The sequence below is a fragment of the Gopherus evgoodei genome, chromosome 20 (assembly GCF_007399415.2).
Source record: "Gopherus evgoodei ecotype Sinaloan lineage chromosome 20, rGopEvg1_v1.p, whole genome shotgun sequence".
Classification (NCBI taxonomy): Eukaryota; Metazoa; Chordata; order Testudines; family Testudinidae; genus Gopherus; species Gopherus evgoodei.
Window position 1 is genome coordinate 16984206 of NC_044341.1, and position 20110 is coordinate 17004315.

A 20110-nucleotide genomic window follows, 5' to 3' on the forward strand; every position below is an offset into this window, starting at 1 on the left:
CCTGAATTCCGCCCACACAGGCCCAAGCCCAAACTCAAACTGCTTCTCTCCTGCCACTCCCTTCCTTTGTCCCCTTCCCGGGCAAAGGTGTTGACCTTTCCCCTCCCTTACCTAGCTCAGGTTACAGGCCCTGGCATCGTCCATCCCCTAAAGTCCTCCCCTGCTCTCCCACTCCCCACACAGACAGTACCTACTGCATCACACCCACACCTGTGGACCCTACTAGAACACCCCTATTTGATGATGACTCCCACTGACCACTCCTTTCTGAGATCTGTCAGTCAGTCAGTTCTTAAACCACTTACATGGGCTCTGTTGCAATTCTGCAGTGGTGGGTTTTAATCAGAATGTCCTGCAGCATGAAATCAAATGCCTTACAAACACCACATTGATGCATTTACCTTTATCATTCAAATGTGTAATCTCATCAACAAATACCACCAGAATTCCATATAAACCACCTTGGTCTACATTCCGATCTTTCATTCTTTATCAGCCACCCCACGTCTCAGCTTTGCCATTGTTTTGCCCAGGATTGCTGCCAGGCTAACTGGCCTGTAGTCACCTGGGTCATGCCACATGCCTTTTTTGAATATTGGCCCAACATTAGCAATATTCCAGTCTTTGGTGTTTCCCTGGTATTCCAAGGTGTATTAAAACTGAACATCAGTGCGCCAGAGCTCTCCTCAGCCAACTCCCATAGGACTCTGGGGGGGAGGAGTTATCCAGATCTGATTTCCATTTTTTTATCCCTGGGAATTGTTGGTGTTTGGGGGGTCTGCCCCCTCAGTCTTTCCCCACAAATTTTCTTTCAGAGACGTGAGTAACAGTAACCTTCTAAGGGCCTTGGGAGCCTAATTCCCATTTCCAGGAGTGACTCAGGGCCAGCCGTATAAAAGTAAGGAAGCACTGAATAGGGTTTTCTATTGACTTCAATGTGGGTCAGGCTCAGGCACTGTTGAACCTGTCTGGAGCTTTGAAATCTGGCTGTCTGGGGCCGAACTCACAGAGGGTCAGAGGGAGTTAGTTGCCTAACTCACTTAGGCACTTTTGAAACTCTGCATCCCTGCCTCTCTGCATCTCTAGGAGCCTAAATCCCTTGGTAAATCTGCCCCTAAGTTCCTCGTTCCTCGTTCACTTATGAGCTTTTGAAAATTTCATCTCAAGACTTGGGGAAAAAAAATCAGTCCATAAGGCGAACATTTCAGGAAGCTGAAAGTCACCGTAAGAGCTGTTCAAATGGAAACATGTAGGTAACTTTAACCCCAGCTGCTGAGATGCCCAGACACACTACTGGACCGGGCAGCAGGAGTTTCTCACAGTGGGTGGCTAAGCTCAGCGAAGACCCCAGTGGGCAGTGAGAGGCTGGTGACTGCTGTGATAGAGGCCGTCAATCATCTCAGTCATCAGTAAAAGCTAAAGTCCATAAAAAATTATGTCAATAAAAATGTCAAGCTAATGTGGAACAATATTTTTGTTTCACTCGCTGGCAGATGGTTCCAGCCTCTGTGGAAGGTTAAGACAGACCCCAGTTTTACAGGCTGTTTTTGTGACTAGGATGGTGGAGTCTTTATAGGAATGGACCTACATGAACAGAAACATCTCTAACTCACCCACAAGTGCTTGGGCCCATGCAGCATTCACTCGGTGCCGTTCTACGGGGCATCCGAGTGGCTGATCACAGGCTCCTTCTGGGCCATGAAATCGATGTGTTGCACACATCACACAGTGGATTCGTGCTGCCTTTTGCTTTGTGGCCGTTTTTTTGTGATTTAAAAAATTGGGAGCCCAGCTTGCAAATTGGGCACTGAAGGCAGAGAGCTCAGTCGACGAGTGAGCCTTCAGCTGGCAGGCAGAGGGTCCCTGCCATGGTGCTCAGTGGAGTCGCCCAAGTGCTGAACTGAAGCTTAAAGCATCAAAGGGTGGCGTTTGCTGCAGGGCAGAAGTCCTACCCAAGGCTAGGCACCACTTCAGGCCCACTTCCAGCTATAAGGCGATTGGAGATGGCACAACTAGCAGGGGTGCTGCATGAGTGAGTGAGGACCACGGAAGCGGCAGTTGCTATGAATAGGGAAGTGGTGCATGGGGGTTGCATTGGCAGGGGGACATGGCTGTTAATGAGGAGGTGGTGAGGGGGATGGCAGGGGGACATAGCTGTGAACGGGGAGGTGGCGTGAGGGGGGTGATGCAGGGGGACGTGACTGTGAATGGGGAGGTGGCATGAGGGGTAGCAGGGGGACGTGGCTGTGAAAGGGGAGGTGGCATGAGGGGAGTGTTGGCAGAGGGGATGTGGCTGTGAATGGGGAGGTGGCATGAGGGGTTGCAGGGGGACATGGCTGTGAATGGGAAGGTGGCGTGAGGGGTAGCAGGGGGACGTGGCTGTGAATGAAGAGGTGGCATGAGGGGTAGCAGGGGGACATGGCTGTGAATGGGGAGGTGGCATGAGGGGTAGCAGGGGGACGTGGCTGTGAAAGGGGAGGTGGCATGAGGGGGGTGCTGGCAGAGGGGACGTGGCTGTGAATGGGGAGGTGGCATGAGGGGTAGCAGGGGGACATGGCTGTGAATGGGGAGGTGGCATCAGGGGGGTGTTGGCAGAGGGGACGTGGCTGTGAATGGGGAGGTGGCATGAAGGGGGTGTTGGCAGAGGAGTTGTGGCTGTGAATGGGGAGGTGGCATGAGGGGGGTGTTGGCAGAGGGGACGTGGCTGTGAATGGGGAGGTGGCATGAAGGGGGTGTTGGCAGAGGGGACGTGGCTGTGAATGGGGAGGTGGCATGAGGGGAGTGTTGGCAGAAGGGATGTGGCTGTGAATGGGGAGGTGGCATGAGGGGTTGCAGGGGGACGTGGCTGTGAATGGGGAGGTGGCGTGAGGGGTAGCAGGGGGACATGGCTGTGAATGAGGAGGTGGCATTAGGGGTAGCAGGGGGACGTGGCTGTGAATGGGGAGGTGGCGTGAGGGGGGTGAAGGCAGAGGGGACGTGGCTGTGAATGGGGAAGTGGCGTGAGGGGGGTGAAGGCAGAGGGGACGTGGCTGTGAATGGGGAGGTGGCGAGGGGGATGGCAGGGGGATGTGGCTGTGAATGAGGAGGAGGCATGAGGGGGGTGATGGCAGAGGGGACCTGGCTGTGAATGGGGAGGTGGCATGAGGGGGGTGCTGGCAGGGGTACATGGCTGTGAATGGGGAGGTGGCATGAGGGGGGTGCTGGCAGAGGGGACGTGACTGTGAATGGGGAGGTGGCATGAGGGAGGTGTTGGCAGAGGGGACATGGCTGTGAATGGGGAGGTGGCATGAGGGGGTAGTTGGCAGAGGGGACCTGGCTGTGAATGGGGAGGTGGCATGAGGGGGGTGCTGGCAGGGGTACATGGCTGTGAATGGGGAGGTGGTATGAGGGGGGTGCTGGCAGAGGGGACGTGACTGTGAATGGGGAGGTGGCATGAGGGGGGTGTTGGCAGAGGGGACGTGGCTGTGAATGGGGAGGTGGCATGAGGGGGGTGCTGGCAGGGGGACATGGCTGTGAATGGGGAGGTGGCATGAGGGGGGTGTTGGCAGAGGGGACATTGCTGTGAATGGGGAGGTGGCATGGGGGTTGTTGGCAGAGGGGACATGGCTGTGAATGGGGAGGTGGCATGAGGGGAGTGTTGGCGCAGGGACGTGGCTGGAATGGGGAGGTGGCATGAGGGAGGTGTTGGCAGAGGGGACGTGACTGTGAATGGGGAGGTGGCATGAGGGGGTGCTGGCAGAGGGGACGTGGCTGTGAATGGAGAGGTGGCGTGAGGGGGGTGTTGGCAGAGGGGACGTGGCTGGAATGGGGAGGTGGCATGAGGCGGGTGTTGGTAGAGGGGACGTGGCTGTGAATTGGGAGGTGGCGTGAGGGCTTGCAGGGGAACATGGCTGTGAATGGGGAGGTGGCGTGAGGGGGCTGCTGGCAGAGGGGATATAGCTGTGAATGGGGAGGTGGCATGAGGGGAGTGTTGGCAGAGGGGATGTGGCTGTGAATGGGGAGGTGGCATGAGGGGTTGCAGGGGGACGTGGCTGTGAATGGGGAGGTGGCGTGAGGAGTAGCAGGGGGACGTGGCTGTGAATGAAGAGGTGGCATTAGGGGTAGCAGGGGGACGTGGCTGTGAATGGGGAGGTGGCGTGAGGGGGGTGAAGGCAGAGGGGACGTGGCTGTGAATGGGGAGGTGGCATGAGGGAGGTGATGGCAGAGGGGACGTGGCTGTGAATGGGGACTGGCGAGGGGGATGGCAGGGGGATGTGGCTGTGAATGAGGAGGAGGCATGAGGGGGGTGTTGGCAGAGGGGATGTGGCTGTGAATGGGGAGGTGGCATGAGGGGTTGCAGGGGAACGTGGCTGTGAATGGGAAGGTGGCGTGAGGGGTAGCAGGGGGACGTGGCTGTGAATGGGGAGGTGGCGTGAGGGGTAGCAGGGGGACGTGGCTGTGAATGGGGAGGTGGCGTGAGGGGTAGCAGGTGGACGTGGCTGTGAATGAGGAGGAGGCGAGGGTGATCGCAGGGGGACATGGCTGTGAATGGGGAGGTGGCATGAGGTGGGTGTTGGCAGAGGGGACGTGACTGTGAATGGGGAGGTGGCATGGGGGGGTTGGCAGGAGACCTGTCTGTCAATGGGGAGGTGGCGTAAGAGGCGTTGACCTGGCAGAAGGAGCTATGGGAATGGCTGGCTTCCATCTTTTCACAGATGGCAGCAGAATCTTGCTGGTGCTCAGAGCCGGCCGAGGTGGAGGGGAGGGATTTATGGCCACATAGTGGGAAAGGGGCCAGAGATGACACAGGTCAGTGGTGCAGTGATCACTTCTCTGGGCCGACTGGGCCTACCGCTCACATCTCCTGCCCAGCCCATGGCCCACACACGCAGCCACTGTCTCACCGCGAGGAGCAGGTCCCTACTACACAAATGCTGCAATTTACTGATTCTCGTCTATTGCCCAGTCTTGTGATTGGCACACTGATACTCAGGAGTCCAGCCCAGCCTCTGGGGTGTTGGAGACCCCATTTTCCTTCCCCAGTGCCCTGGCCCAGCAGACAAGTGGCAGATCTGGATCCATTCTGTACTTGTCCTGTGTCCAGTGATTGCACAGCTGCATGCACCTGAACCTCTTGGCAGTAGTGATGTTCACTTGTAGAAACCATCTCATTGCCCAGGAGGGTCCAGCAGGGCCACCGAGACTTTGGAAGTCCTGCCTTCCTTTGACTTTCCGTTTGGTCTTTAGTTCCAAGTGCCCAAGAGTCACATGGGCTCCTTGATAGCTGAGGTGTGTTGTAAAATGTGTTAACGTGTAAGCTATCCCTTTACGTTCTAAGGGGGTTCCTGGGTCTGCTTGTAGGCAAGGGAGACCTGGAGAGAAGCAGGGGATCTGGGTCTATCAGAGTCAGTCTGCAGCCAGCCAGCTTAGGGCTAGCTGGGGTGAATTGGGCCTCTCTGTTTTAGAGAGTAGCCTGCTTTCTCGTTCTCTAGTTTTGAGTTCCTGTGCTTTATCGTTCTAAATTCTAAGAAATAAAGTTGTGTGATGTTGTAGCCTTCCAGCAAGAGGTCAATGTTTTTATCTAACGTCTCGGTGTGTTTGCCAGGAACAAAACAATATAGCTTACAAGTATTGATTATTATACTTGTGCCCCGCTTTAACCTTCCAACGCCCCCTCTGGTACACCACATTCACTGACCCCTCCATCTGTTGCACGCACACACAGGGGTACGCACATGCACACGCACACACATTCGCCTGCAAACACACACATACTCACCCACAAGCATGGAAGTCAACTGGCCATACTTGTAATATTTAAAACAATTTTATTCATGAAAATATGCTGTACAATGCACTATACACAGTTCTTTACATTGCCACATACACGAATTCTAATAGCACAATCAAGAAGGTTACATTGCCTACAATATATGTGCGGTGAGAGATAACAGCCTGTCCGAAACCCTCCCCCCAAGTCTGTACAGTTATAAATATGAGGGAAAGAATGAACTGAAACATCTGTATAAAGCAAACTGCTGGAGCCAGTCCCTCTGGGGAGCCAGCTCCACTATCAGGTTGCTCCTGGCTTGTGTGCCAGTCACTGAAGCCAGGTCCCACCAGGCCAGATGTGGGAGCCAGGCTGGGAGCACGGGGCAAAGGGGGACAGTGTGCTAGGGAACTGGGTGGGAAGTCCAGAAGAGGAGTCTCTCAGGGGGGCTGAGTATGGGCTGTGCTTGGGGACCCATGTCCTGAGGAAGATTTAAAATAACCCCCCTGAGTCCTTCAAATCAAAGAACCGGCCTTCTCCTTCTCTGTGCTCCCAGCCATGCTAGGAGCCGAGTGGCTGGTGGCTTGGCACATGGCCACTGACCTGGAGTCCCAGCGTGGCTAGGCAGGGCCGCCCAGCTGTCTCTAGAACTCCCTGGACGCGACACCGAAGCTGTGTTTAAACGTGGACTCATGGCCAAGCCACATGACAACAGCCTGTGTAGTGCAGACACCACAGCCGTGTGCTCACAGGACAGAGAGCTTCGGCCTACCCAGACTCGTGCGGCTCCTCGCCGTGGGCCTGTGCAGACAGCACCAGAGCATGGAGCCAGCTCACAGCGCGCTGGGCCGTCAGCAGCCCCATGCCCCTCAGCTGCAGTGGGGAGTTGCTGGCAGCCCCTGACGGGGGTCAGAACTGCAGCAATTCCACCAGGGAGAGCAGCTCTCCAGCCCCAGTCTCTACACAGGTGGGGGGCAGGGGGCCAGACCAAGCCTGTGCACGTATCGTCTGACCCTTGCATACAGGAGCCCGGGGGCCCAGGGCCGGGAGGGAAATGGAGCTGCAAGGGAATGACTGACCCCCCCCGACCTAATCCATCCTGATGTGCCTCACCCCCGTCTCCGTCCCGATCCCCGAGCAGCCCTGGCCCACACGCACAGCCCTCCTCTCCGCTCCCCCCGGCACTCGGGGTGCTGCACAGGTCCCTTGGCTCCTGCCCAGGCGCCTCCCATCCTGCACCGAAACTCCCCCACGCAGACCTGGGGCTGAGGGCGTGGGTGTCGCTGGGTCGCCCTGCCCAGCTCCCTGCCTGTCACCACACCCCTCGCACTGCACAACGACGGCACACACAATGCTTACCAACACAACTCCACCGTAAACACGACAACCCCACGGTCACGAACCACAGACAGTTTCGCAAGACGACGTGCCTGGGGCTGGCATCCCAGGTCAAACACACGGCGAGGCGGGGCGAGGGGAGCAGGCACAGGGAATGCCGGGGGTGGGGGGAGCTCTTCTCTGGCTGAGGCCTCCGGCTGCCTCCTCTCAGTACCGACAGATACTCAGGGCTGGGCAAGGCCAAGGGGCTCCCTGGGCATCTCTGTCCCTCTTCCCATCTCCTTGGGGGCAGGGGTGTAAGCTGAAAGGCCCAGCTGGCTCTGAGCTCCGGGGGCTGGGGCAGGGGCAGGTAGAGGCGCCCGGGCTGCAGAGAGCAGGGAGAGTCCCTGAGACTGGCAGAAAGCAGGAGTGGTGACTGGGCTCTGAGCACCCCCGTGAGCCTGTTCCATCCCCAGGACAGAACCAGGCCTGCCCTGGGCTAGGTTCCCTGCCAGGTGATGGCATGTCTCCCCTCTCCATCCCCTCTCTCCCAGAGCAGGAACGAAAGCACCTGAGAAGGGCAGAGACTTTGCAGCAAAGCCAAGCCTGGCAAGGGCTGTGCCAGCCTGTGCCGCTGGCCCTGCCACCAGGGAGGGTGATGCACTGATGCCGGATCCAAAGCCCCAAGCGTGTGGCTGGTGCTGGGAGGGGCGGGTGGGGTGCCTGCCTGATGCCATGTGCCAGGGGCACATGCCATCCAGTGCCTAACGGCATCCTCCTCTATCGTGTTGCTGGGGATGTGCCTGGAAGATCAGGTGTTTGGAAGGAGGTAGCTCCCTCCTTTCCCCCACACAGGGCAACACTGCTCCCCGAACACTCTTGGTGCTAATAGGTGGTCCCAGCTCTGCAGCCGCCAGCCCCATGGTAAGCAAAGCACCATGCCACACCCCTCCTCTCTACCCCAGGCTAGGGCAGGGCAAGGGGGCTGGGTATTTCATACCCATCTGTCATTGATGATTTCTTTCTGCAATGAATTAAATACGTCTGAAAACAGAATGGGAGTGTCGAAACTGACTGGATGAATGTATGCTATCAACCAAATCATAATAATTTTTAAAAAAGCCTCTGAGAAAGAATATCTAGAATAGAATATATTAAATTCTGTACATGATCCAACAATGTAAACATAATTAATTGGTAATAATGTCTTTATAAATAGACTACGATCTCTATGTACCTGGAGCAAATATCATCAATGGTACATCAATGGGCTCCTTTGTTATTTCCCACCATAGACACACGCCGGGTACCTGATAGATCCTGGCTGGGTGAGGCGAGAGGACATGGCATATGCCCACCGCAGGGCGCCACTCTGCCCCAGGCAAGGAGCAGCTGCTAGGTCTCCTATGGCCTTCATCAGGCCCCTGGAAGATGCAGCAGCTGTGATGCTGGGGGCTGGGAGAATTGCTGGAGGGGTGCGAGAGAGAGATGGGGACTTTAACAAACCGATCCCTTTCTCTGTGCCAGACAGTGCTTGGTGCTTCTGGGCCTTTCACAGAGAAAGGAGGGGGGCTGCAGGGCAGGGGCATGGGACAGCCCCACGGAGGAGGGCAACACCCTTCAGGGCTCCACCTTACGTAGGGACAGGGACCATCTCCTCCCATTCAGCAGCTGGGATCTGTGCTGCCTTTCAGATGTGCCTGTGCTGGCTGCTCCTGTGGGGGACAAGCCTGAATCCAGACCACAGAGCCACAGGCTCCATGGGCCAATGCAGGAGGCTCCAGGCACTTCCTACACCACCTGGCCACAGAACCCTGGTTGCCCCACGGAGCCAGGGAGCCCCAGTTCCCAGCTACGTGGGATTATGCCAGGGCCAGTTCTAGGGTCCCTTTCTTGGTGTGTGTGTTGAGGTCCCTGGAGACTGCTGTTTAAAACACAACCAGCCTTCCAGGAGCCCAGGCCTGGTTAGACCCGGGGAATCTCGGAATTTAAGACAATAAAATTTGGCTCTGGCGTCAGTAGTTTGTCACTGCTCAGCGCTGGGTCGCTCACTACATAGTTTGGCCTCTGACTATACTTTGGGGCCCTGGAAGATCAACTGGGGGGCAAATATCCCTCCCCCCTGCTGGGAAGTGCCAGGCCTGTGTCCTACAGTCAGAGTTCACAGAAACCTCGGTTCCCACCCAGGGGTTTGCGCCCTAGTTGCTAGAGGCTCAGGGTCCAACAACCGGGGATCGCAGAGCAAAGCGCAGCGGAAACAACATGTGTCTTCATTTCAGAGCCAGGAGCCGGGCCCTGGTTAAGGAGGAGCTGGATCCCCAATGAAGGGCTCCAGCCCGAGCTCAGACAGTGTTTGGGCTCGACTTGTTGAGAGCCAGGGACTGTCTACAAGGTCCTGGGCAGTTTGGAGATGCCCTGGGGCTCTGGGTCTGCCTCAGGCCGGTGGTTGCTGAACACAAGCCGATGGGTAGGGATTCCTGCACGGCTTGGGGCCAGCACAGCCCACTGCCCAGTGGTGCCTGCATTGCAGCTGCCAGCCACTCCTAGCTCTTCTGGGCCCTTCTCACTTACTGGGAAGGATCCTCCCCAAACGCCGTGCTCTCTGCACAGCTGGCCCGGCCAGCCCAGATCAGGTGGGCAGTGCTCAGAAAGCAGGTTGCCTGACAGTTAGCCCCAGTGGCTCCCTGCTGTGGGCAGCAATAGCACCTATCTGCTGCCTGGCAGCCCCGGGCACCTGCCCAGAGCCTGCATACGACCCCTGGGGCGGGGGAGGGAAGGGTTTGCTGGTCTTGAAAATGCAGGGGCACAGTGAGCTCTGAAGAGGGAGGCAGGTGTTTGAACCCCAAGTCCAATGGGGAGGTCCAGTGCCCTGGCACTGAGCACCCCAAACTCTGGGGATGTTCTGCATCACAAGCCAGATCCAGGTTTTGCAATCATCTCCCAGCCCTCTGCACATCCCTGATATTAACTACCATCTCCCGAGAGCACGCACTGCCTGCAGACTGCCTCCCCAGCTCCCAGCACGGCTCGCCCGTTTGCTCTTCTAACAAGGTGATTATTCAATGGCAAGAGAGTGCATAAAATCAAATAAATAACTCCCCCCCCCACCTTCAACTTTCCCCCGCCTACCTCTCCAGCAGGGATCCAGGCTAGCAGCATGCCCCTCCCAACAGAGCCTCACACAGGCTCCTGGGCCTGCAAAACACACACCTGCAAAGCCAGTTCAGGGCATGCACGCCTGTGCCCCCGCCCACGCACGCACCGACTGTGCCTGCATGTTGTATACAGACAGCTGCAAGTCGTCGGTGGGTTGGGATTTTTGCAGGCACTGATGATTGAAAATGTGGCCATCCCCAAAGTTGGCTGAGATCAAACTGGCTCAGAATCCAGAAGCAAACTCTGGAGGTAGCCCCGTGTGCGTGGGTGCTGCCAGCAGGCAGCCCCAGCTGCTAGCTCCAGAGTTCAGAGGCTTTCCCTGGCTCTCCAGCTACCCTGGGTTATATCAGGTTCTAGAACAGGCTTAAACAGTACACAGAAATCCACTGGTTTGCTGCCGGGTGAGTGGGTGGAGGGGGCTGCAGGCTGACACTAGCGCTGACTGCTGGGGGAAGCCAGCCAACCGCTCCTGATGGCTGCAGCTGCCCTGGAAACCAAGGGCCTTTGCAGTCACTGTGCCTCTGCTCCAGGGCTGCCACCCCCTGTAGCTAGCCAGGAGAACCAAACCAAATGAGCACAAAAGGTGGAGCCATTTGGAAAGCTTATTCTGACAAATGCGAATGCCTTGGGCCCAGCCTCTGCACTGCCTCACCTGGGAACCCCGCTAAGGGCGGAGGAGGGACAGGGCATGACGGACTCCAGGCTGCCTTTGTGCCCACACCCGATGTGCTAGGGAAAGAACTGGAGTGGGCCTGGGGCTCCCCAGCACAGCCTGAGCTAGCTAGTCTGGTGCACACATCAATGCGGGTGAACCCCAGGTCTGCACTGGTTGGCGGGGCTGTGTCCTGCGCCCGGACGGCTCTGTCACCCTGCGGCTTGTGCTCAGGGTGGCTCTCAGGTTTAACAGATGGCTCTAGCCCATCAGAACAAATAAAGGCAGAAGACAAAGAAAAAAAAAGTCTGTGTCACTGTTCCCCAGGTGATTCCTTGGTGGGAAGCATCTGGCTTCGTCTCAGCCAGGCACCCAGCTCTGGTTGGGGGGCTGGGGGGCGCTGGGCAGCGTGGCCATGTTGAGGCCGTTCTGCGGGGGCAGGGCCGAGTCGAAGTTGAAGTCCATCTCGTCGCTGTCCATAAAGTCATTGAGGATAATGGACTCCACGTCGCACTCCAAGCTGCCGTTGAACATGTCCAGGTCAAGGTCTGCTGGGAACCTGTCCTGGCCCAAAACAGGGGGGTGGATCACCCCTTGGTAAGGGCCCTGGAGGGAATCCAGCAAGCTCATGTGTGCCCCTTGGGTATTGACGTAGGGATGGAGATGCCCATGGTGGGGCATGGCTGCCAGGCTGCAGGAGTCACTAGGCAAGCTCAGAAGGCTGATAGGAGTGGGTAAGGCACTGTTGCTGACAGCAGGGTGGTGGCTGGCTGGTGACGGGTGGTACAAAGTGTTGCTCTTCATGAGGGAGGCCGAATGGGCGGGGTAAGAGGACAAGCCCAGCTCCCCACCTCCACACATGAGGGCACTCTGTCTGTGGCTGCGGGACGGTGCCAGGACGCTGGCCTGGGCCATGGGCGGCTCGCCCTGAGCCATGCTCTCCTTGTGCGCGTAGGAGATGGAGGAGAGCAGGTCCTGCAGCGAGGCGTTCCGGTAGGAGCCGGTGGGGGAGAAGGTAGCTTGCTTGTTCTCCTGGATGGTCTGCATGGGCAGGCGCCGCAGCAGGTTCATGGCGGGCTGGCTGTAGATGGTCCCGCAGTACGTGCTGGTGGCTGCCCCGAGCGTCGAGCACTTGGAGTTGAAGGTGAAGCTGGAGCTCCTCTGCCTGAGGCTGCCCGAGGGCAGCGGCTGCGAAGGGCTCATGTTGTAGTTGTCCTGCAGATCGTCCAGCAGGCTCTCACCAAGCCCTTCGTTCAGGCTGATGGTGCCGGTCAGGTCGGTCAGCCGGGGCAGCTCCACAGAGCACCTGCTGCTGAGGGAGGGAGACATGGTGCTGGAGGGGCTGGGGTACATCAGCGGGGAGGATGGGGTGCCGTCATCCTCTTCCAGCTCATCCGGCTCGTGGCTGGACATGATTGGGGAGAGGCGCCCGCCCAGCGTGCTGGCCGAGGAGTTGGCCCGTGTCCGGAAGTCGGCCCAGGCGTCATACTCATCGCTGGCGTGGGAGGCAGGGCTCTCAGACCACTTGGCCTGCTGAGAGGACGGGCTCTCCTCCCCACGCTCCTGAGTCGCCTGCAGCTGTTTCTTCTTGCTGGCTTTCCCTTTGATGCGCAGGAACTTGCTGTTGTTGTCCATGGACACTGAGCGCCGACGCGGAGGCTTGCCGGTCTTGCCGCCCTCGGGGTTCAGCATCCACCAGGAGCTCTTGCCGGTGCCCTCGTTCTGCACGCGGATGAAGCGGGTGTGCAGGGACAGGTTGTGCCGAATCGAGTTCTGCGGAGACAACAGAACGAAGAGCCTCTGTCAGTGAGAGTCCCCTGAGCCTCTGCCCCGGGGCTAGTGGCTTCCCTATGGTGCGTGTGGAGTAAGCACTGCACTAGGACCCCTGAGAGCTGGGCTCTATTCCCTGCTCTGCCACTGGCCTGCTGGGTGACCTTGGGCAAGTCACTGCCCCACTATGTGCCTCAGTTTCCCCATTGGTACAATGGGGATAATGATACTGACTCCTTGATACAAGTGCTTTGAGATCTATGGCTGGGAAGAGCTGCGGGGTTGTCTCCATCTCCCTTTGATGCACTGCAGGAGCAGGGCACACCTGCTCTGACATGCACTAACCTGGGCAGCTGGGGACTTAACAAGGGCTCTGACAGCCGGGGTAAAGGAGCCTCTCCCCCCACAACAGCGGTGGTGTTGCAAGAATCATAGAATCACAGAACATCAGGGTTGGAAGGGACCTCAGGAGGTATCTAGTCCAACCCCCTGCTCAAAGCAGGACCAATTCCCAACTAAATCATCCCAGCCAGGGCTCTGTCAAGCCTGACCTTAAAAACCCCTAAGGAAAGAGATTCCACCACCTCCCTGGGGAACCCATTTCAGTGCTTCACCACCCTCCTAGTGAAAAAGTTTTTCCTAATAGCCAACTAAACCTCCCCCACTGCAACTTGAGACCATTACTCCTTGTTCTGTCATCAGATACCATTGAGAACAATTTAGATCCATCCTCTTTGGAACCCCCTTTCAGGTAGTTGAAAGCAGCTATCAAATCCCCCCTCATTCTTCTCTTCTGCAGACTAAAAAATCCCAGTTCCCTCAGCCTCTCCTCAGAAGTCATGTGCTCCAGCCCCCTAATCATTTTTGTTGCCCTCCGCTGGACTCTTTCCAATTTTTCCACATCCTTCTTGTAGTGTGGGGCCCAAAACTGGACACAGTATTCCAGATGAGGCCTCACCAATGCCAAATAGAGGGGAATGATCATGTCCCTTGATCTGTTAGCAATGCCCCTACTTATACAGCCCAAAATGCCGTTAGCTTCCACTGTAACCCCTAGATCCTTTTCTGCAGAACTGCTGACTAGCCACTCGGTCCCTAGTCTGTAGCAGTGCATGGGATTCTTCCATCCTTCACCCCAGACAGCCAGTATGCCTCGGCCTGGCCGGGCGAGGGCCACTGGGAGTTCACTCTCCATGGCACCTTCAGTCCTTGGCCTCTCTGCTGTGGCTGCAGCAAAAGGACCTGTTTGTGCCACAGCGGGGCTGCCCCCCAGGAGCAGCACTGAGACTCCCAACCCATTGCACAAAGGCTGCTGGACAGGAACACCTCTCCAGCCTGACTCTGCTTTCACACTGGTGTAAATCAGGAGTAGCTCCGCTGGAGCCGATGGAGTGACACTGATGTCAGAGTGTGACTGGGATCAGAACCAGGCCCTGAGTTTCTGGCAACCGGGGCCTTGCAAGAAGGGCTCCCTGGTCCCACTCCCAATCCCCCTCCCCCAGCACAGATTCCTGGAGCCCTCCTTCAGGGACTCCTTTGCAGCACAGCCCATGCACAGTCCTCTTCAGACCCAGCGCACCCATCCCGCTTGCCTCACTGACGCCAGGCACGTGCCCAGTCTCTCACCAGCCTGGCAGAAAGGCCCTTTCTCCCAGCCCCCCGGTGGGCAGGGACTCCCTGTTCCTGTGCTTGGGCTGGCTTCAGACTCTTCTCACCAGCCCTGGCTACTATTTCATGGCGAACACCGCACCTCCTTCACACCCATGAAGAAAACATTTCCAAAGCTACTGCACACTGTCTCCTGCATCGCTCGCCCTGTGGCCCAGGGCAAAGGTGAGCCTCTGGGTTAGGCTGGCACTGGACTTGCTCTATTCTAGACAGTGTCCGACGCTCTCCAACAGCGCATTAGCCCACTGACTACACAGCCATCCCCACACGCAGGATGGGTCAGCCCCGAGGGAGAGGCATGTGCCGTGGCAGGAAGGGTCTGGTTTGAAAAGTATCCTGGGGCTCTGTGTTTCTGGCAGAGGGGGCAGATCTGAGAAATGGGCCTGGCCTGGGATGGGCCTTGGCTCTGGGGGGAGTTCAGCCGCCAGCAGCAAGTCAGGCTGCAGAGACCTGCAGGCTCATGGACCTTGCAGCTAGGAGCCTAGTTGTGCTCAAACTCTGTGTAACGCTGACAGGTTCCAGGTGTCAACGGGTGGGATTGAACCGGGGAACCTCAGCTGCATGAGCCTCTGCATAGAATCATAGAACATTAGGGTTGGAAATCACCTCAGAAGGTCACCTAGTCCATCGCCCTGCTCAAAGCAGGACCAATCCCTGGATTTTTACCCCAATTCCCCAAATGGCCCCCTTAAGGATTGAACTCACAACCCTGGGTTTAGCAGGCCAATGCTCAAACCACTGAGCTATCCCTCCTGCCAGCATGAGCTAAAAGCCACCTGGCTGCTAGTGAAGGCTGGTGAGCAGACTCCTTTTATCTCTCACTTCAAGTGGTCTCAGTGCCACTAGCTGGACCAGAGCACCACCCCCAGGAGGTGTGTGGTTCCCCATTAAGGGTGAGTGGGTCCCTCCTGGCCCAGTCCTAGGTCGGGGCAGTGGGGATGCTACAGTCCAGGGGGCTCAGGCCCAGCTCCCTCCAATTCCCTCAGCCCATCATCTGTATCAGCAAATCGGGAGCCACCCCCACATGCAGGAAGGGTCAGCCCAGCCATCTTGAATGCACCGGAGCAGACACAACATGTCCCCTAGGGACCGGCTCCATGGCACCAATGGCAACTCTTCGAAGCAAGTCAGTGTGAAGAGTTGGCCAGCAGGCAACCAGCTGGGCTCCGCTCACAGCAGGAAGCCGCATGCTGCACGCGGATCGGAGTCTGCCCGCGGGCAGGGCGCGCATCCCCCAGCATCACACACACGGCACAAGGGCTGCTTGCAAACCGTTGCGGGGATCCCCTCCCCAGCGTGGCAAATCCCGCCCCCAAATCCTCCCCTTAAATACAAGGTGTGGTCCTGACTCGCCCGAAGCCCAGAGCATGTGAGTTCTGGGGCCCATGTCTCGGGCCCATCTCTCCTGTCAACAAATGCAGAGTTTAGCTATTGAGGGTGAGTCCCCCTGAGTGGCTCTTTCCCCTGCCACATCCTGAGGTACCTGAGGAGGACAGCATGGTACACAGGCATGGGCGTGGTAGTATCCGACCCGGATTTTTCCTCAGCAGCACCTTTGAATCCTGGTGCCAGGTGCTTCTGCAGCCACCTCAGTGCTGCCTGCTTGCAGCAGGAGCCCATCTGATGCTGGAGTGTCCTGGGTTCTGCGTTCACAGCCCACCAGGGCTGGTGTGATTAGACTCTCCCAGGGTGCAGCCAAACCCTGGGAAGAGAACACGCAAGCTTGCCCAAGCCACATGTACATGTGGGAGACTCCCGCAGCTCCCCCAGCTGTGCCATGCCAGCACTGTTCTCACCCACGGGTGCGTTTCTGACACTATTGAAAGCGGGAGCACCAGGCAGGGCCACGCCCTGCTGCTCACACTCCATGCTTTGATGCTACAGCAGAGAAGTCCAGGCATGACGCACGCGGAAGGTGGGGAGTGTTACTCTGTGACCCGGGGATTATTCCTCGGAGTTCGGGGGAGTTTGCCGATGGAATTCCCAGCAGGCACCCTGCAGCTGCCAATAGCATGTGTCACTTGTGGGGACGCTACAGAAAACCAGGCCATTGGGAGGTGGCATGATGAATGCTCCCCAAGGCTGCCTCACTCCTGACCCCACCAGACAGGTGGGGATTGTGCTTTGCTCTCTAATGAGCCCCTCTGCCCCCTTGCTGCCTTGAGTGCCTGTCATAAACAGATAAGTAAGAGTTAATAGAACAGAAGTACTTCATGTCTTTTTTGCCTGTAAAGGGTTAACAAGATCAGTGAGCCTGGCTGTCACCTGACCAGAAGGGGACAGGATACTTTCAAATCTTGAGGGAGGGAAGTTTTTGTGTCTGCTGTTAGTGTTTGGGTGTTGTTCTCTCTGGGGGCTCAGAGGGACCAGACGTTCAACCAGGTTTCTCTCCAATCTCTCTGATACAGTCTCTTATATGTCCAGAATAGTGAGTACTAGGTAGATAAGGCGAGTTAGGCTTATGTTTGTTTTCTTTATTTGCAAATGTGTATTTGGCTGGAAGGACTTTTATTTGTACTTGTATACTTAGGCTGGGAGGGTATTCCCAGTGTCTATAGCTGAAAGACCCTGTACCTATTCCATCTTAAATTTACAAAGATAATTTTTACTGTTTTTTCTTTCTTTAATTAAAAGCTTTTCTTGTTGAAGAACCTGATTGTTTTTTTATTCTGGTGAGACCCCAGGGGACTGGGTCTGGATCCACCAGGGAATTGGTGGGGAGAAAGGAGGGAAGGGGGAGAGAAAGGTTAATTTTCTCTCTGTATTAGGATTACTTTCTCTCTCAGAGAGAGTCTGGGAGGGGGAGAGAGAAGGAGGGGGAAGGTGAATTTTCCTCTCTCTTTCAAGATTCAAGGAGTTTGAATCATAGTGATTTTCCAGGGTAACCCAGGGAGGGGAAGCCTGGGAGAGGCAATGGTGAGGGAAAGGGTTTACTTTCCTTGTGTTAAGATCCAGAGGGTCTGGGTCTTGGGGGTCCCTGGGCAAGGTTTTGAGGGGACCAGAGTGTACCAGGCACTGGAATTCCTGGTTGGTGGCAGCGCTACAGGTTCTAAGCTGGTAATTGAGCTTAGAGGAATTCATGCTGGTACCCCATCTTTTGGACGCTAAGGTTCAGAGTGGGGAATTATACCATGACAGTGCCCCTTTCAGAGATTGGTCTGGGGTGAAGGGGAAGGACCAGGATAGGTCTCCTGGGTTCTACGTGCTGCTGTGCCACCAACTCACTTTGTGACCTTGGAGAAAGGCATGTGCCTGGCTGTGCCTCAGTTTCCCTGTCTGTGAAATGGGGATAAAGGTGGTTCCTCTGTAGGAGGCCCAGTGCCCAGCACAATGCAGAGCTGAGGGTGGAAGAGACCAGGCCTGAGGCCTGGGCAGAGGGCATTCTGTGCCAGCTGGAAACCAGAGATGGGAACATCAGGGAGTTTGCAGAAGGGCTGCCTGTGGCTGAACAGGCTCCTTGGTCCAGGTGTCTGTCCCGGCCCTGAGCCTCAGCTGAGTGTGCTGGGGAAGGCAGCAAGAGTTTAGCCCCAGTGCAGCTGGGGGAAGGGGCAGGGGAGAAGGAAGTTGCCAAGGTGCCTGGAAGAAAGTTTGGTGCGGCTGCCAGACTCGAGTGGCATACTAATGAGGAGCCGTGCGAGCTCTGGGCCCATCCATCATATTATGTAATGGCTTCCTTCTCCGCACTTCATTTATTTGGAGATTGCTCCCAGCCTGGCTCCTCGCCAGCAGCCACCAAATCCAAGTCTACAGAAATCAATCTCGCGCTGACTGATTAAGCCGTGTTTAGAACTAATTGCTCCTTCGCGTGTGGGGAGAATAAATTACGAGCTTTAATTTCACATCTTTAAAATGCAACTGCAGGTACGGGCTGGCCGTTAACCCCTTCCCAGCCTGCCCTCAGCACGGAACAGCCCCAGTGCCACCTGGCCAGGCTGCCGCACACGGGCTCAGGCCAGGGCACCCAGGCAAGAAACACTTGCCACTGCTGTGGGCTTCTGTGGGGCACATGGGCAAGGAGCACCTTGGCCCTCCGCTCCCTCGCAGCCTGCTGGCTGTCCCCAGGAACCACACAGCCATGGGCAGCAGGGAGACACGCCCCACCCAGCCCAGAGCACCTAGGGGGCTAGTCGCTCTGCCTTCCTCCTTACCCCCATCCCTCTGCCCCAATCCAGCTCCACAGCCCACTGCTTCCTGCCCCCCACTCCTCTCTCGGCCTTCTGCCCCACTCCAGCCTCCCCTCTGCCTGCTGGCACAGTGCCTGGTGCCCGAGCCAGCCATGCCCTCCTGCCCTCACCCAGGCTGGCCCCCAGGCCTGTCAGAGCCGTTCCGCGAGGAATCCCTGTCCCACCAGGTGATGTTTCTGTGCTGTTGCTAACAGCCCGGCCCATCCTGGCCGACAGTAGCAGAGATGCTCCTGGAGCGCTGGCACAGTGGCTCCTCAGGCTGCGTCACCCCCTGATGCCCAGCGCTGAGCAAGATGCAGGATGCACCTGTGCTCTGCAGCCTGGGCCCCACAAGGGACACAGTGCAAACTTCTGCCGCCGCCACCCGAACCATCCCTGCCGCGGCAGCAGTGTGAGGCGCCCTGCTGGGCAGACGCCGGCAATAGCTGGCAGAGAGAGGCTAACTCACGCCCTGACTGCAACGCCAATGACCGTCTGCCCGGGCTCCTCGCACTGCTCCCACCAGCAGAGCCCCACTGCTGGTAGCAACAGCACAAAGTGCCCTGGGGTGGGCAAGGCTCCCAGTCCAGGAACCACGTGCCACCCTCTAATCAGGGGATTGGTGCCCAGGGATAGATGGCCTGGAGCTTCCGACAGGAGCTGCCAAGGGGTGGGCGCTTCATTCTCTAACCCTGAGTTATGGGTCATATCCCCAGAGCTGCTAGAGCCTGGGCAGGGGCAGGATGCAACACCCCTATGGGCAGGGACAGGACACAGCGCCCCCGTGGGCAGGGGCAGGACACAGCTTCCCCTCCGGCAGGGGCAGGATACAGCTCTCCCTCGGGCAGGGGCAGGACACAGCGCCCCCTCGGCAGGGGAATGCCAGGCCAAGCTCTGCCAATAGCCACATCAATGCACTACAGTCTTGAGGGGCGAGGGAAGTCCAGTCTCCAGAGCCCGCCCAGCTCTCGGCCTCCCTCCTGATGCTGCCAGCAAGGTGCCTGGCACTGTTGATGGTGTGGATGCCTGTCCACTGAGAATGGCTCTGTGCCCAGGCCACTAGAGGCAGGCCCTGACCCGCTTCAGGTTGCAAGGACGGGCCTTCATGCACTTGTGCCCTGCTAGCTCCAGCCAGCGTCCCATGCCACCTTCCCTGGCAAGGCGAGGGCAGAGGAGCCTGCGGCTGCAGGGCCAGGTACACTGCAGCGCCTGGGACGAGCCAGGAGCTCCTCTGGGCTGAGGGGTGCTGGGGGAAGGGGAGGGATGTGGGTGGACTGCCCATTGTTCTGACAGCGGGATGCTCAGCTCGCCCTGCTCCGCAGGAGACAGGACAGGCAATGGCAGCTCCAGGGACCAGCACCTCCATGCTGGAGTGGACGCCCAGTCCCACTGGCTCGCCCAGCTTGCCCTTTCCCCACCGGACCAGACCCACGCAGCCACCCAGCCCTTCCCCGGGCCTCAGCAGATGCTTCTAGGGGCTGATGCCAAAGCTGCTCCCAGGTGTCTGCTGAGGCTGCTCCCTCTCCCTGGCCTCACCCCCAGCGCCCCTGACTGGCTGGATTCTCCAGGGCCGCAGTTACACCCGGGGCAGGGCAGCAAGCTGGCAATACAGTGAGCTGGAGGCACTGATGCCAC

At 57.6% G+C, this 20110-nt stretch overlaps 1 protein-coding gene across 1 annotated transcript in view; it reads right to left on the reverse strand.

Moving 5' to 3' along the window:
* Positions 1 to 5837: 5837 nt before the first annotated feature.
* FOXO6 (forkhead box O6) overlaps positions 5838 to 20110 on the reverse strand; it is a 108462-nt gene continuing 94189 nt past the window's right edge. Inside the window, exon 2 of the mRNA XM_030539196.1 lies at positions 5838 to 12647. Coding sequence (XP_030395056.1) covers positions 11235 to 12647 — 1413 coding nt within the window. The 3' untranslated portion in view covers positions 5838 to 11234. The remainder of the gene's footprint in view (positions 12648 to 20110) is intronic.